At 43.8% G+C, this 17207-nt stretch overlaps 1 protein-coding gene across 1 annotated transcript in view; it reads left to right on the forward strand.

Annotated features, from left to right (window-relative positions):
• Window positions 1-17207, forward strand: part of LOC148540410 (uncharacterized) — a 117795-nt gene that overhangs the window by 57087 nt on the left and 43501 nt on the right. Inside the window, exon 15 of the mRNA XM_088443704.1 lies at window positions 7549-7648. Coding sequence (XP_088299830.1) covers window positions 7549-7648 — 100 coding nt within the window. The remainder of the gene's footprint in view (window positions 1-7548; window positions 7649-17207) is intronic.

A 17207-nucleotide genomic window follows, 5' to 3' on the forward strand; every position in this document is an offset into this window, starting at 1 on the left:
GATAGAGTGGTGTTCCTCCTCTATGCCTCACGTTAATTGTCAGGTTATAGTTATTATTAATTATTATTATTAGTAACAGTTTCTTATATAGCGCAGCAGATTTCGTTGCGCTTTACAAATGGAAATAACATTAACAGAACCAAACTGGATAGTAACAGACAGACATAAAGGTAAGAGGGCCCTAGTTGGTCTGTTTACCTTGCCATACCAGTTTAGGTGTAGCTGTAATTTGTGTCAGTCTCGCATGCTGTTTTTCTGTGCCTTCCAGAACTTTCTGGTATGACGCTAGCAGGTGCTCAGGTTACAACAAAATGACACAAGTTCAGGTACCATGTGATCTGCTTATTTATAAGATTATTCTTACAGTGATTTTTTTTTTTGCCTAGCATACTAGCTTGTTAACATTATATTGCCTATCTCGTATACTTCTGCTATGCATCCTCATTCGGGAGTTGTTTACAAGAAACAATTCTTATTTTGCAACCCTAGCATATGAGCATTTTCCCTTCAATACGTTGTAGCCACAACTATTATAGTGTGGGCTTGATAGTTCGATGCACAGTCTTCCTCACAGTCCACTGTAAGAGCCCTCTGCTGGAATCACCCCGCAGGCTCCTAACATGTCTGCTAAGTGGAATTCTTCCAGAGCTGTCCCAGTCATGGGATCCTTAAGTTAAATAATCCCTCTCTGGCAAGAAAAATGGCAGGTCATGTTTTGAGGTACAGCAGTCTGGGACCCTGGTGGTAGAGCCCTCAATAGAAATGCGTGGGATTCCACCATGATCCAATCCATGTTTGAGCTTGCAAAGCAGTTGCCCTTTTCTAGACGGTTCCCCCAGATACTATTTGCCCAGTGCATCTTGGCCAATTCCGATAGCCCTCTTTCCCCCTGGGAGTGCAGAGATTATCCTTGTAAAAAGGTCTAGCTCAGCTCGCTACAACAGAAACTGGACCTTGGAGTTCTTCAGTATCCACACAGTCACCTTCCTTTGCTCAGCACAGATCGTGCATTGGTAAACCGGCAGAGTACTGAACCCTAATATTCGGTTCCAGGTGGTCTCTAAGAGACTTAAGCTGGGTACACATGTTAAGATTTTCTGTCCAACCATCCAACTAGTTGATTGGTTGGAATGAAAATCTGGTAAGGAATGACAGCAAATGACAATCAGCAATTTGCTCCCAAACGCCGGAAAATGGACAAAAACTGTTGTTTGAACAAATTGTTTAGATCAAACATTTAACAAACTTGTCTGAGGACCATTTTCATCTGTTTTCTGGCATTTAGGAGCAAATTGCTGATCATCAGTTACTCCCATACATTACCAGATTTTCATTCCAACCAATCAACACGTTGGATGGTTGGACAGAAAATCTTTATGTGTGTACCCAGTTTTATTGGTATTTTGTCCGCTTCCTCCGGCTGCTAAAGCCACATGGAACACTTCAACAGAAGCAATAGCTCAGGTGTTAACTATCTAACTAGCAGTCATGTGTTTGGAGGTAAAGACCATCCTGAGCATTTAGAAATAAAAAAGTAGATGTCTCTGTTGCTTGCTTAGTTACAGCTACTACGCTTCCCCTTCCTAAAAAGGTTTTACAGAAGGAGGTGCGTGACCAAAAGGTTGAGATTCAGACTCCTTGGAGCACTGTCTCCTATGGACAGCCTGCTAATTTGTGATATTCGGGAGGCCATCTTCTCCAGCCTCCTGGACTCCTGCAGATAAATATGCCGTTTTCTTATATGCCTCCTCCATAATTACCTCACCTATACTTAGTTATATGTATAGCTAGGTAAATTCTACTATAATTGTGCTACATATATGTACAGGTTGAGTCTCCCATATCCAAATATTCCGAAATACGGAATATTTTTAGCATGACTGAGAAAGTGAAACCTTTGCTTTCTGATGGTCCAATGTACACAAACTTTGTTTAAAGCACAAATTATTAAAAATATAGTATGAAATAACCTTCAGGCTGTGTATAAGGTGTATATGAAGCATAAATTAATTTCATGTATGTACACAAACTGTTTCTGATGCACAAAATTATTAAAAATATAGTATAAAATTATCTTTAGGCTGTGTGTATAAGGTGTATATAAAACATAAATGCATTCTGTGTTTAGATTTGTGTCCCATTCCCAAGATATTTCATTATTTTATGCAAATATTCCAAAATACGGAATATTCCGATATCCAAAATACCCCTGGTCCCAAGCATTTTGGATATGGGAGACTCAACCTGTATAGCCTATTCAATACAGCAGTTAACTGTGCAGTTACCTTCCCAGCTGAGTCTGTGTATAAGGTACTTAATTCGGATTGGGTACAGGAGCCCGGCGGTCGGAATGCCGGCAGTTAGAATACCGTCAGCAGCACCCCAACAGTAGGAATCCAGAGAATTATTTTTCGTAAGTATCCTAATCCTAACCCCCCTCCCTAACCTACCTTTTCCACAACCTAACCCTAATAATCCCCTCCTGCAGCCTAACCCTAACCCTCCCCCCTTGCAATCTAACCCTTCCCCTAGTGCCTAACCCTAACCATAATACTTACCATCAGGATACTGGCACCGGGATTCCTTCTACTGTCGGGATACTGGCGCCGGGATTCCGACTACTGTCTGGCCTCCGGCGCCGGTATTCTTAGCGCCGGCTTACCCACCGTTGGGATCATAATTATATCCCTTTCTGGTGTACCATGTCACAGCGCATCGGTCACTAGCACATACCGGGTTCTGCAGCACTTGTCAGCAGCAGGGCTGCAGGTTGGGAGTCTGTGGTGTGTCTTCCGTCTTCCTTTCCCAGCATCTGGCAGCTGTGTACGGCAGTAGCGGCTCCCCTGGGGGCACGCACATCGACCTGTGAGAAATTGAAAGGGACAGACTCGCCAAATGTGATGTAACTTTTGGCGCAAGATTTGAACTCCTCCCTATAAGACGGAGTCTCTGGGCACTAGACAGTGCAGAGTATAGGCTCCCAAACCATACTCCAGCATTCCTACCTCTAATGCTCGTTCCTTACCTTGTCCTTGATTGTGACCTGATTCACTCTCCACCCTGGTACTGCACTTGGTATTCCGGTTTTGACTTTGGCAATGCTCCGTGACCTATTCCGTTTGATCGTTGTTACCGTTTCGTCCGTCTGGTTCTGACCCTGCTTATTGACTACGAGTATGCTATGTACCATACCACGTTCCACTGTACACCGGCATCTGTACTAGGGAACCAAGTCAGAGGACCGGAACCTGTCGGATGCAGCCAAGTTCAAACCTCCTTGCGGGGGTCCCTAGTGAATACCTCCGGCACGTGAGACTCCTCGCCTCTATACTGGGTCTTAGTCAATCTACTATCCATCCGAGAGCTTGCGACATACCATTTGTTATTGCCTGCATTTGCTGCAATTTTCGTCTTATTTTATTAGCTGAGGTGAATTCAAACATCCCAAAGCTACATTTATCCTATAATGTGACCTTTACACCACTTTGTAAAAGCCGGCTTGCAAACAAACAACTCTTCACACTGGTCGGTTATGTTAGATGGCTTCTTTACTCTTCTTTACAACACACTTGTATACATGAGATGACTTTCTGACACTAGGGGGTAAATTTGACAGTTTTTAGAAGTGAAGATGTTGCCCATAGCAACCAATCAGATTCTACTTAACATTTAACTAGCACCTTCTAGAAGATAATAGCTAAAATCTGATTGGTTGCTATGGGCAACATCTCCACTTCTAAAAACTCTTACTTTCGTAAATATATCCCTAGCTATGCCCACCAGCACTAATTATCATCCGGCTGTTAGTCAGTGTCTGAAGCCCCACCCACCAGATCCCACAATCCCTTTATCCTTCACACACTCCAATGCAATCATACCCATGTAATGCAGCTATGTGTAAACATGCCTGCTGTATGTATATATATATATATATATATATATATATATATAAATATATATATATATATATATTTCTGATTATGTGTCCTTTACTGATCCATACTCAGATTTCAGGGTGCATACCACTATGTGTGGGTTTGTATTTGCTGCAATGGCATAAAAAAAGAAAAATTTCCACTGCCCAATTCTCTTATAATGTGCCTTTTCCTTATGCCTATGTCAGACTGCATTACTCATAAAACCAAGCACATACCTAATTCTACCACAACATATATGTTTGTTTTCACAAACTACTGCCTTTGCAGATTACCATGTCAGTTTGCATTATCATGCCACACAGGCACAGCATATGCCATTACTCAGACAACACTGTACCACAGCATGTAGGTAGTTTCTTTTTTGTGGGTCCTTCCCAAGAATGACAACAGAGTTTGTTACTTTGCCACGGCTGATACTAATATTGTTTTATACCGTGTACTGAGCTAATAACCCTATAGCTTCTGGTGGGGCTGGGCACAGCATCCTAACTGTCAGAATCCTGGTACCTGCAGGTAAGTCACCTTACCTTAACCCCAAACCCTCCCCCTAACCCACCTTTCCTCCAGCCTAACCCTAACCCTCCCTCCCCCCTGCAGCCCAACCATAACCCTCCTCCTAGTGCATAATCCTCCCCCTAACCCTAATACTTACCGTCGGGATGCCGACTGCTGTCTGGATTTCGGCGCCGGTATTCTGAGCGCCGGCATCGTAGCTACATCCTCTTCTGGTGTACCATTTGCTGTTGCCTGTATTTGCTGCCATTTTCATTTTCTTTAATTAGCTGAGGTAAATCCAAATATCCCAAAGCCACATTTATTCTATAATGAAGACCTTTACAAATGTCTCTGCCGCATTGCATATGTGTTAATTACCTAAAGTATCTATGGCTCTATCCTCTCGGATTGGGTGTAAATGGCCCGACATTTATTTTAAATTGCTACTCTGATTATTCTGTGCCCATTACTGGTTCTAGACCTGTTTACATAACTAACCTTTCTTATCTAAGTTACTCGTTAGTCATTTTGTGTGACCTGGGACACATCTTTCTACAGAGTTACGTGTGTGTGGATGGCATGCTGTATTGGAATATCTTCTGAGAGAAAAGTACATTTTATACATTCGCTTCGTCCTCAGCTCGGGAAGCTATGGCAAATGCCTACAGTATCCTGTAGATGTCTTCTGGTTGGAAGTTTTGCTATCAGTCCAAATCTGTGGTTCCTTGGTAAGGTGGATCAGTCTAAGACCTGCTAACTGGCCTTACCATGTACATTTTCAGGGACTTTGATCAGGCATTGGGCCAAGCCGGTTTGGGTTAGCACCTAACCGCCCATCAGCTTGGTGTGCCCTATCTACTCAGGCCAGACTTTCCCATTATGGGGCCATTCATGGCATGGCTGTCGAGGCAGTCCTTCAGAAGGCCAGGGGTTTCTCCGACACCATTGGGTGTATGATGTGGAGTACAGGTCACCTATTTTCACTAGGACGTATGAACAGATGTGACAAGTCTACATTTTCCGGGTTTGTCATCCGGAATTTAGAACATACAGTTTTCTGCCTTCTCCAGATTCTAGTCTTCCTACAGGCGGGGTTGGGCATGGCCTTTCGTCTATCTTCCATCAGGGTGTAGGTCTTTGCCTTTTTAGTCTATTTACAGAGAAAGGTCCTGCAGTACACACCTTCCATCCATGGGGCTCTATACAGTACATTCAACCATTTTTTGTACCCTGTTGCCCTTTGGACCAGTTTCTGGTCATATGGGCTCTTCAGCACTTTCTCTTTTTAACCTTTGAACTTGGTGTACCTTGGATGGCTTACGTGGCGGCCTGTATTCTTCCTAGCTTTCTCATCTGCCAGGGGGTTTCTGAGCTGTCTCCCTTATCACCTTTCCAGATGTTTCTCCATGACTTTATTTGCTTTCCTTTTAAAGGTTATTTCCTGTTTTTAATTCGGCCAGGAAACGGTGGTTCCTGCTCTTCATGTGGCGGATCGGTACGGTCCTGAATCGTCCTTCAGACCTTTAGATGTCATGTGTCACGGCCAGGGTACTTCAGCATGGCACTAGGCGGGTGTTACCTGTGAGGTCGTTGTGGCGCGGGCTGTCTGGTGGCGGAGCTGGTGTCTGGCGGGGGGCTTTGGCTGCGCGCGTTGTTGTGCGGCCCTGTTGTCACTCTACGCTGGTGAGGCCTGGCGGCGTCTCCGTTCCGTTTGGCATGGGCGCCGCCATCTTGCCTTCTGGCCATGTGATGCGGCTGGCCAATCCTGGTGAGTCACATGTTCCCTCCGGCCAGTAACAGCACGGCATGGGGTATTTAGGAAGGGTCAGTGCCTTCCTTCTTTGCCAGTGCAACGTGTATCTCAGCCTAGCTGAGAGGGAGTTCTCTGTGCTTTCCTGTTCCTGTGAATTCGCAGTCTGCCTGTCAGCTCCTAGCTCCCACTGGACTACCCCGCTACCTCCATCACCCTTGCCGATACCTGAGTGCCTGAGCCTGCTGACATCCTGCGCTTCAGTTCACTACCTGTATACCTGGCTTGTTTATTTTTAGTTCACTACCTGCAAACCTGGCTTGATTATTTTCAGTTTCACTACCTGCACACCTGGACAGCTTTAATTGTTTCTACTTGGACATTAACCCTTTTACTCCCACCACAGAACTCTTGTGCACATTATATATTCCTGGACTTTTATTTACTGCCATTATCTGTCTACTCAAGCACTTATTAAAAATTCTAGTTTTATTTTTAAATCTGCTTCTGTGATCGCTCCTGCTACCACCCCGGGTCCACAAACAACCCAGAACATCACATCATGTGGGATCAATGTGTTTCTGTAGACAAGATCAGCATTTTGGATGCACATACTCTGGTTTATGCTCTATAAAATAGACGATCAGGGTTGGCATGCCTCCATTCAGACGATAGCTCATCGAATTAAGGCAATCACCTGTGAGCTTGTCTGTTCCAGACTCAGTGATGACACAATTGACATGTCCGTTAAGTCCTCCTGGACGACTCACCTTGGGGCCTCTGCGAATCTTCTTTGTGGGGCACCTATGTGGCCCACAGAGTGTACTTTCATATCATTCTGCACTTTTTACACATTCACTTTTGGCACTTTCCCCTCTAGTGCTTTCAGAAGTTTCAGTGTCTCCACAGTGTCCCCCGTGGATGATAGAGAAAATCAAATATCGATTCTTACCTAATAAATCCTTTTTTTCTGATTCCATGGGGGACACTGAATGCCTGCCCTTACACTCCTGGCGTTTGCTAGGGTTGGTTACCAGGGTTGTGGAGGTCCAGGCTCGCTGGACTCTCAGTGGGTGCATTCTGTGGGCCTGGTTCTCTTCTTCTCCTCCTACTCCCTGTCCTTTGAGATTATTACTAACTGGCTGCTATGGGCAGGGGGTGGGGTATAGGGGAGGAAGGGTCTGTGCTGTCAAGTTTTAACATTTTAGTGCCCAGACTCCTCCAGCACCTCCTATACCCAGTATCTCCCAAGTGTCTGCCATGGAATCAGAGAAAAGGATTTATCAGGTAAGAACCAAAATCCCATTATTTTCAGTAGCGGTACATCATCATATATAACATGCATGAATATATTTTTCTCATTAGTGTTGCACGGCTTATTACATAATACCCAAAAGCAGTTAAGTGATGAACATTTACAAGATGCTGATATAACAAATGGAAACAAGAGGAGTGAAAAAAACAGGTACAAAAAACAGGCAAAATATTGTCAAAAATATATATTAATTTCTAAATCACTTCTGTATTCTGTTTCTTTGTAAAAGTGTTTTCAATGTGATCCTTCAGGTGTAATGTGTCAATTGTTTTACATGGTGAATTGTTTTACATGGTGAATTGTTTTACGTGGTGAATTGTTTTGCATGGTGAATCGTTGGTTCATTATTATTATTACCAGTTATTTATATAGCGCACACATATTCCGCATCGCTTTACAGAGACTATTTGGCCATTCACATCAGTCCCTGCCCCAGTGGAGCTTACAATCTATATTCCCTACCACATGTACACACACATACTTACACACTAGGGTTAATTTTGTTGGGAGCCAATTTACCTACCAGTATATTTTTGGAGTGTGGGAGGAAACCGGAGTACCTGGAGGAAACCCACGCAAGCACAGGGAGAATATACAAACTCCACACAGTCAGGGCTGTAGTGGGAAATTAACCCAGGACCTCAGTGCTGTGAGGCAGTAATGCTAACCATTACACAATCTGTGCTGCCCATAAAGCCTTATGAATTAGATAGTGAGGAGGGAAGCAGCACATGTATTCCCAGCCATGCACAAATAGGGGCCCTATCAGCCTGAAATATTGTAAAGTCGTAGGTTTTCAGCTTTTTTTGGCTCATTTTTAAAGCGCCGGATTTATGGGAGGGAATATCGCCAGAAAATCACAAATCATTGGACATGATATAAGCTGCAATTTCACTTAGCGCAGGAAAACCCTCTGGGAAAGCTGCCAGACAAGAAAAGCAGTGTTTGTGATGGGCAGTTTGAACTATCTGACCTATGGGAAAGATTTCTGGGCTGCACAACCTGACTCTATATATTAAGGGAAAAACCTCTATTGATTGCAAAATTTTATTGCATTTATATATATATATCATTAATAATTTGGAGTTGTGCACCTGAGATTTGTCTGTTTCTGTGTCTGCAATTAGTTTCATCAGGTAGCACCTCCCTTAATATATAGAGTCAAGGCCCCCATACATCAGAGACTGATTGCAGCAATCGTGCAATTTGCAATCGATTGTGTATAAAAATCTTTCCCTTTTTCAATCGATTGCTGATTGCAGAGATGCCACAATCGATTGAAAAAGGGAAAGATTTTTATACACAATCGATTGCAAATTGCACGATTGCTGCAATCAATCTCTGATGTATGGGGGCCTTCAGGTTGTGCAGCCCAGAAATCTTTCCCATATGCTCCATTTAATGTGCTTTACTGCACTTCTGAGGGAAATGAGACGCCCTCATTCTGGGCTAGCACCCTACCTTATTGGTTTAAAAGCATGGAGTATGGTAATGTATATGCACACTGTATTAGGCACAATTCTAGGTAAGTCCTAAAAGTTATATACTGTAGTGCAATTTTGGTTCATTTTTGGGGCGTGGGTCCCCCTGGATTGCATTGGCTGGTTTGTCTCAGGGCACTGCATTATAACACATTTTCCATTATAACACATTTTAACCCTTCACTGTGTGTTTAATATATATGTACTTCACCTTTTTTTATTTTCATTCCTTATATGCAGCTGTAGCTGCTCTTAACTATCTCTTTACACTGCACTTTTCTTACTATGCTGGTGCCCTGGGGCAGCTTGGCTGGGGCATTTTTTGGGGGGTCCTGCGCTCTGGATTTGAACCTTGGTATGTTAGGGACCTACCCGAAAGAGGTTACCTGGATATGGTGGGTAGGCCCATAAGCTTGGCCATGATTATGCTAAAAACCTCTATTGATTGCAAAATTTTATTGCATTTATATATATATATCATTAATAATTTGGAGTTGTGCACCTGAGATTTGTCTGTTTCTGTGTCTGAACTATCTGACCTGTCAGCATGTTTAAAAAAAAAAAAAAAAAAAAAGAGTTAAATACATTCCACCTTTTTTCTCCCCTTCAATAATGTACTACCAAGGCTACCAGGACAGTGCCACTTAGCATCGGCCCTGGTAGACCTGGGCCTGATTCAGGGTCGATGGTGGTACAGTGCGCATGCGCACGATGGAGCCGGCTCCGTCGTGCGCATGTGCGAGACCCGGATAGCGACGGGCAAACCTTCCCTCCGGGTCTCGTACCAAAGGGGGCGTGCTGTCGATGTTGAGTGACAGTACGCCCCCTTTGGTGGGCGGGCTGGGGGCATGGCTGCCCAGACGGAGGTGTTCCCATGGGAATGCCTACCGTCTGGAGCCGACCCCACTGTTTGAGCTGAAAGCTCTCTGGGGCTTTCGACAACGAGACCCTACCACAAGGGTCTCATCGCAAGCCCGATGGTCGCGATGGTCTTGACCATCGCGACCATCTTCCTGGCCGCTCGCTATAGCTGTGGGTGGTCACCCACAGCTATGCGAGTGGCCAGGAGGCCGCGCTAAAAAACAAGAAGGCCAGCCCTGATTCAGAGTGAGCGCTCTGTCAGAGCGTCCGGTTCTGAATCAGGGCCACTGTTCCCAGCAGCAGGGGTACTAGGATTTGCATTAGGCTTCTCCTGTTACCCCTGACTGGTGAATGCCAGAGAAAAAAAGATTTGACCCCATTTGTTTTTTAAATGAAAGAAAAGAGCCCTCCTCCATGTGTTCAGTATATTGTGTTGACATTCATAATGTTGACATAAGAATGTCTGCATGCTCATAATGTTGACAGTGAACATGCTGACATCATTTATGATGTTGACTTATTAATCATGTTGACATTATAAATGTCAACAAGGTCAGTGCCGACATTCTGTCTGCATACCCTCCTCTATAGCTTTAAAACTTCTTTCACCCTTTAATTCTACCAATTGTTTTCTAACCAGTTAGAAATCTCAGATCCATTCATTTTTGAACAACTTTTCAGTTTTTCTCCTCAGTTTCTCCAATTCTGTCCTGATCAGGCAGTCTCTTTAGCACAGCTATTGATCATGTGGGTGCCGATACTCTTTTCTCTCATGGTACACCAATTAAATGCAATGTCTTCTAAAGGTCTGCTGCAGATTTAGAACACCATTGGCATAGTACTCAAATGTCTCATGACTTCCTCAAATATATTACTATCGATCACTCCGATAGAAGTATCTTTTTATTTCTCTTTAAACTTGAAAATACTGAATATTATTTAATAATTGACTGAAACAATAATTAGAAAAATCTATCATAGTTATATAAGGCCAGAGGAGCCAAAAGTAGTGGTACAAAGTACCCGTGCTGGCCAGGAAGGTGTGTCCATGCCCCATAAGGACATGGCCACCCCCCTTCTTTATGCCATTGTGGCACAGCCTCTGAATAGGGAACCTGTATTCACAACGGGGTGTGGTCCCGCCCCCATATCCATGGTCTCACACCCTAGTACCGGGGCCTGGCAGATTTCTTTTTTACCGGATCTTCCCTGAATCGTTTTTTTTCTTCTACATGGTTCCTATGGACCCAGAGTTTCAAAACAGGTGCTTTATTATACCATTCCGGGGTTTCTGAATGCAGCAGTAACCTTTCTCATTCTGGGGCATCAGAGAGGTCTAGGTTTATTCCAGTCTCTTTCAGTTCAGATTCAAGATGGAGTTGTTCTGTTTAGTGATCCAGACCATGATGGAGAGGGATATTCTTGATGTCTATAGTCGCTATCTGGGAACATAAGTGTTTCCTTAATTTGCCATCCAAAGGGGATGTAGTTGAAATACCGATAGCCGGGAAACCATCTGTCTAAATCCTAGCATCTAAATCCCGACTCGGGACTAAAGATAGGCGTCGAAATCCCGACACCGGAATCTCTACAGACGGCTTCCCGAACGATGGTAAGCCGGCTGTCTTAGCTCTTAGCCAAGGGGGGGAGGGTTAGATTTAGGCACCCCCGGGAGGACTTAGGGTTAGGCACCCCCTGGGAGGGTTAGGCTGTGGGAGGGGGGATTAAGGTTAGGCACCACCGGGGGGAGGTTAGGATTAGGCAACCCCCGGGGAGGGTTAGGTTTAGGGTGTGGAGAGGGGGGTTAGGCTTAGACTTCACCGGGGTGAGGGTTAGGTTTAGGCACCCACCACAGAGGTTAGGGTTGGGCACCACCCACGGAGGGTTAAACTGGTCATCAAGACCATGGCTGGATTATAATATGCCTTCATGATACAGTTTGGTCCCGCTTCATGAAATAGAATATTATCCTTTCCCATGTCACAATCCTCTCTAAGGTTGTTAGTTTCTCCAAGCCTCACCCAAACACAGACATAACCATCAGGTATTACATGAGGGTAGTAGAGATCATGGAAGTGGTCCCCTACACAAATTTACACATGTCTCCTCCCATTCAGAGAATGGTGCTGTGTTTGTGGTCTCTCAAGCACTCTGAGTCTGATTCTAGTGTCTCCCATTGTGGTGGTCTCTCTTTAGTGGATAGATCCATTTTATCTTGTGGTGAGCATACCTTTCCAAGGGGTCTATGTACTAAGCCTTGGAGAGAAATAAAGTGGGTGGAGATAAAGTTTTGGTCAATCAGCTGCTAACTGTCATTATTCAAACACGGCCTGTAACATAACAGTTAGGAGCTGATTGGTTGGTACTTCATCTCTGTCCACTTTATCTCTCTTCAAGGCTTAGTATATAGACCCATCAGTCCCTGTTCAGCAAGTGTTCACCATAGATGAAAGTCTCCAAGGTTAGCGTATGGTATACCTTCACCACCACATTAACCACATCCAAGGGACATAGGCCCTCATTCAGACCTGCTCGCAAGCAGGTCGATGGTGAGGGCCTGCACATGCGCAGCGCTCGCAGTGCACGTGCGCAAGCCCGGAGCGAGTGACAAATTCAATCGCTCCGGGGCTCAATACAAACGGGGCGGCTGTCGATGTTGATCGACATCTTGCCCCGTTTTGTAGGTGGGGTGGGGGGGGTGGCTGGACAAACAGAGGCGTTCCTGAAGGAACGCCTGCCATTTGTAGGCGGCCCTACTGACATCACCAGTGATGTCAGTAGGGAGCTTCCTGCTCTGTTAGAGCAGGAAGCTACCTGGGGCTTGCGGTAGGTCTTGTCGTGGTCACCACAGCTTAGCGAGCGTCCAGGAGGCCGGCTTTTAAAAGAAAAGTGTCCGCCCTCATTCAGAGCGAGCGCTCGCTTTTTGCGAGCGACTCTGAATGAGGGCCATAATCTTCTTAGGAGACCTCCCTGCCTATCAAATTTTAGAACTCTGGACTATTTATCTGTATTAGGATTTGCAGTTAGCAGATCATTTTGGTTGCAGTTCCCAGTCTTAGCTGCTACTAGAACTTTGCATTTAATCCTGTCTGTCTGCGTGCTGATTACATGTGTTCAGTAATTAGCTATCGGCCTTTGTGCAGTATCACTTGCACACTAGTTAATTGTCTTGTCAGTGTGCACAGGCCAGCTGCACACTGGTCTGTCATTAAGGAGGCTTGCATGGCTTCTTCTGATTGGACCCTGTATCTGTTAAATTACAGCCAGCCCTTCACTCCATGCCAGTGAGTATTCGTGTTTCCGGTTCTGGCTTAGTCTCCTGTCACGCAGTCGAGCTCCAGTTCTCCTGTCTTTTGTATTGTGTTATTCTGCCGTTTGTGTCATCCAGGCGGCACGGTTCGCTTATCATCTACCTGCCGTTAGTGGCGTCTTGGTGGCACGGTTCGCATACCTGTCCTCTGCTGTTCGTGTCATCCAGACAGCACGGACAGTACTCTGTGTCCAGTGTACGCAGCCCAGCGTGCGCTGCTTGTGTCAACCCGGCGGCACAGGCCGCACTACAGCATCAGCTGCTTGTGTCAACCCGGTGGCACAGGCCACACTCCAGTGTGTTCAGTGCACCATCCGGTGTTCCAACGCCAGCGACTTTATTATTGCACAGATCTTCATCTGCCACATCTTGCCAAGCCTATTCAGCCCTCAAGGCTGCTACACAGTCCAGAGGCTGCTACCCAGCCCACAGGCTGTTACACACCCCAAAGGCTGCAACTTGCCAAGTTACTCCAGCCTTCAAGGCTGCTGCACGGCCCAAAGGCCGCTTCATCACTTACGGCCTTCAGGCCCACCTAGCCAAGTTGTTTGCCAGCTCTCAAAGCTGTTGTACAGCCGCATCTAGCCAAGAATCCCAGCCCTCAAGGATGTTGCAGGACTTATACTCATAAGAGTCACATATGTACCTAACAATCTGGCTCAGAGTGCCTGGACATCCCTTGTCAGGAACCAGGCAGTCAGGTCCAGATGGACCACTGCACTTCAGTGGCTAATCTGAACCATCAGTGGTGGGGCACTTGCAGTTCCTAGGTTAACTGAAACACCTTGAATCTTATGATGGACAAAATTATCTCTTTCAGCTATCTCAGCAATCTACATCCTTTTTTTTTTCAAATCTATTTTTTATTTTTATTTTATATACTCAAAAGTGCAAACATACATGTATATGTATATCTATACAAACATACAGATATATTACATAAATCCATATACACATATATACAGAACTGCAATCTTTGTAAACAAATACAGTTCAAGTACAACGTCAAATAAATACATTTTGTCTGTAGGATAAAGCAAGTCAAAAATGACTGTTAAACATAAGCACAGAGACAGAATATATAATTCAAATAGAACCATAATAACAGAAAACAAAAACTAATTATATATGTAATTATGTATAAAGTAAAATAAAATAAACACAAACACCCCCTTCCCCCTCCCCCCTGAACCCTGGTGCAGCTTGTTCCCTTTCCATTGATCGGATACTCCTACACTGGAGGAAATATCATTGTTCCTCTACAGGAGACAAAGAATCTTATCCCCTGACCCGTAAATATAGGATTTAAAGATCTAAATATACAACATCACTCCAAATTACGAAGTAGAGACCAATTCGTAGTCTCAAATCTCATTATATGAGTTCTAACATCAGAATCCAGGGAGTCGATATATATACCCCATTTAGCGTAAAAGCGAAACACCCCCTTCTCAACATCAGGTATAATTGCTCTTCTATCAAAATAAAGTATTTGTAGCAATATGGTTTTAACTACTTGAAGAGATGGTGCTGTGGAAACTGTCCAATTACAGAGGATAACTTTCTTCACCACAGTTACCACTATCGTAAGAAAGGGCAATATTTCTATGTTACGACCTTGCAGGTCCCAATTTATAAAATTAGCGCATAACATAGCCAATGGGTCCTTCATAAGATGTAATGCGCATATCTTATTTAGAAATACCATAATCTTATCCCAAAATTTTCTAATTTTCCCACATTCCCACATATTATGGAAGAAAGTAGCTCGTGAAAATTTACACTTCGGGCAGCAGCCTGACTCCTCCTCAACAACATGTTTCCTCTGACTCTGAGACATATATGCCCTATGAATGGTCCTAATATGCACTTCCTGCCAAATAGCTGAGTGGAGAATTCTTAAAGTCTTCTCAGTATGCTTTAATAGAACAGTAGGGGAGTCTACTTGTGGTATTTCTGAGAACCAATTTTGGATGCAACTCTCCCATAGAGCCTCAGCTGTCGTGGGAAGCAAGTAGGGGTATAACAACCGTGTCTTATAATACCCAGTATTGGATAAATTAAATATGGGCCATAAAATTTCATCATCTCCCTCCCTCAACATAGGAGAGGGTAAAGATTGTATAAAGTGACGAAGTTGCAGAAACATAAAAAAGTCTCAATTAGTAAGAAAAAATTTAGACTTCAAATCTTGAAAAGAATACATTTGGCCCCCTGGATCAAACACATCACGAATGGCAGCGATACCCCTCACCCTCCAGACCAGGTATTCAGCGTATTCTAGGCCAGGAATAAACATAGGATTACCCCAGAACGTATTATACTGAGATACAGTGTGGCGCCTGTGAAGCTTTGGGTTTATTTGTAACCAGACTAGGTAAGTGTCAAAAAATAGAATATTTTTTCGCATCAATGGTGGGAGATGTGATTTGGGAGTATGAAGTAGAGCAGACAAAGAATAGGGAGAAGCTATTTTTTCCTCCAGGGATTTATGGGTATATGTTTCACAACCCGTCAACCAATCACATATATATATAAAAAAAATACTGCATTGGTGAATGCAGAGACATGCGGAACAGCTAATCCACCAGCAGATTTCCCCAAATACATCTTAGCTCTAGATATACGTGGTTTCCCACCCCTCTATAAAAACTTAAAAAATAGGCGAGTAATTTGAGTAATTTCGAAACGGGTTAATCGTATTGGCAACATTTGTATAGGATAGGCCAGTTTAGGAAATATGACAGTTTTCAACAATGCAACTCTGCCCAGGAGAGATAATGGAAGGTGTCGCCAAATGTCTAATAGTTTAGTTATGTAAGCTATCACTGGGGTGAAATTAACCGTATACAACTTAGAGATATTAGCCGGGATAAAGATTCCAAGATACTTAATAGCTTGCTGAGCCAGTCGGAAATGATCCAAGCATATAGCAGAAAGAGACAAAGGTGGGGACCCTGAATCATGCATATAAAGGACCTCCGATTTATGTAGGTTAATCTTATACCCAGCAAAAGAACCAAATTGCGACAGTAATTCCAAAATAGCAGGAACAGAGTTTGTGAGATCTGACACAAACAAGAGCATGTCATCCACAAAGAGACACACCTTCAACATTACTTTTCCAATAGAAATCCCTCTAAATTCCTCATGCTGACAAATGGCTATTGCAAGAGGCTCCAGGGCCAGTGCAAATAACAGGGGTGAGAGAGGACAACCTTTTCGGCATCCATAGAAATTATAGCCTGAGACCTAGGACCACCTGAGAAACCAAGAGCTTGTACGGCTGCCAGCACTTTCCGAATATTAACTACCGAATGGCGACCCATGATAAATCTTGTCTGGTCATTGGAAACAATAGTAGGTAAAATGTATTTCAAACGATCCGACAAGATTTTAGTTAACAATTTGTAGTCGACATCCAGCAGTGATATTGGGCGATATGATCCCGGATCCTCCGGATCTCGATTGGGTTTGGGCAGAACTCTGAAAACTGCACAGTTAAAATATAATGGTAATCTACGTTCTTTCAAGATGGAATTGAAGACCAAACACAATGTGTCACTTACTCTATTAGCTAATAATTTGTAGAATTCCCCGGAAAGACCGTCCGGCCCCGGGGCCTTAAGAGGCTTCAATCCCCCAATAGTCTTAAGAATTTCTTCCTTAGTAATAGGAGCAAGCAAGGACTCAGCCTGTTCTTCAGAAATACGAGGAGTGGAAATATCTGTCCAAAAAGTAGCTTTTTGGAGTTCATCAATAGGACCTTGTGAGTAAAGAGAGGCATAGAAGTCTCTAAAAGCTTCATTTATATCTTTCCCTTTATAAATTAGACTACCATCCGGCTTTTTCAAAGCAGAGACTACAGTGTAAGAGCGTGTGGTCCTCACTAAATTAGACAAAAGTCGACCCGATTTGTTCCCATGCTTATAAAATTGAAAATTAGTAGAGAAGGTATGTTGAGTCGACTGTTGTGCCAACACCTCTTCAAACTGAATCTTTGCCTGTATATAAGCGTCTTTCATTACTAGGGGATGGGGAGGATTTAAAATTTACA

Source organism: Taudactylus pleione, unplaced genomic scaffold (genome assembly GCF_031769625.1).
Source record: "Taudactylus pleione unplaced genomic scaffold, aTauple2 ptg000019l, whole genome shotgun sequence".
Taxonomy (NCBI): domain Eukaryota; kingdom Metazoa; phylum Chordata; class Amphibia; order Anura; family Myobatrachidae; genus Taudactylus; species Taudactylus pleione.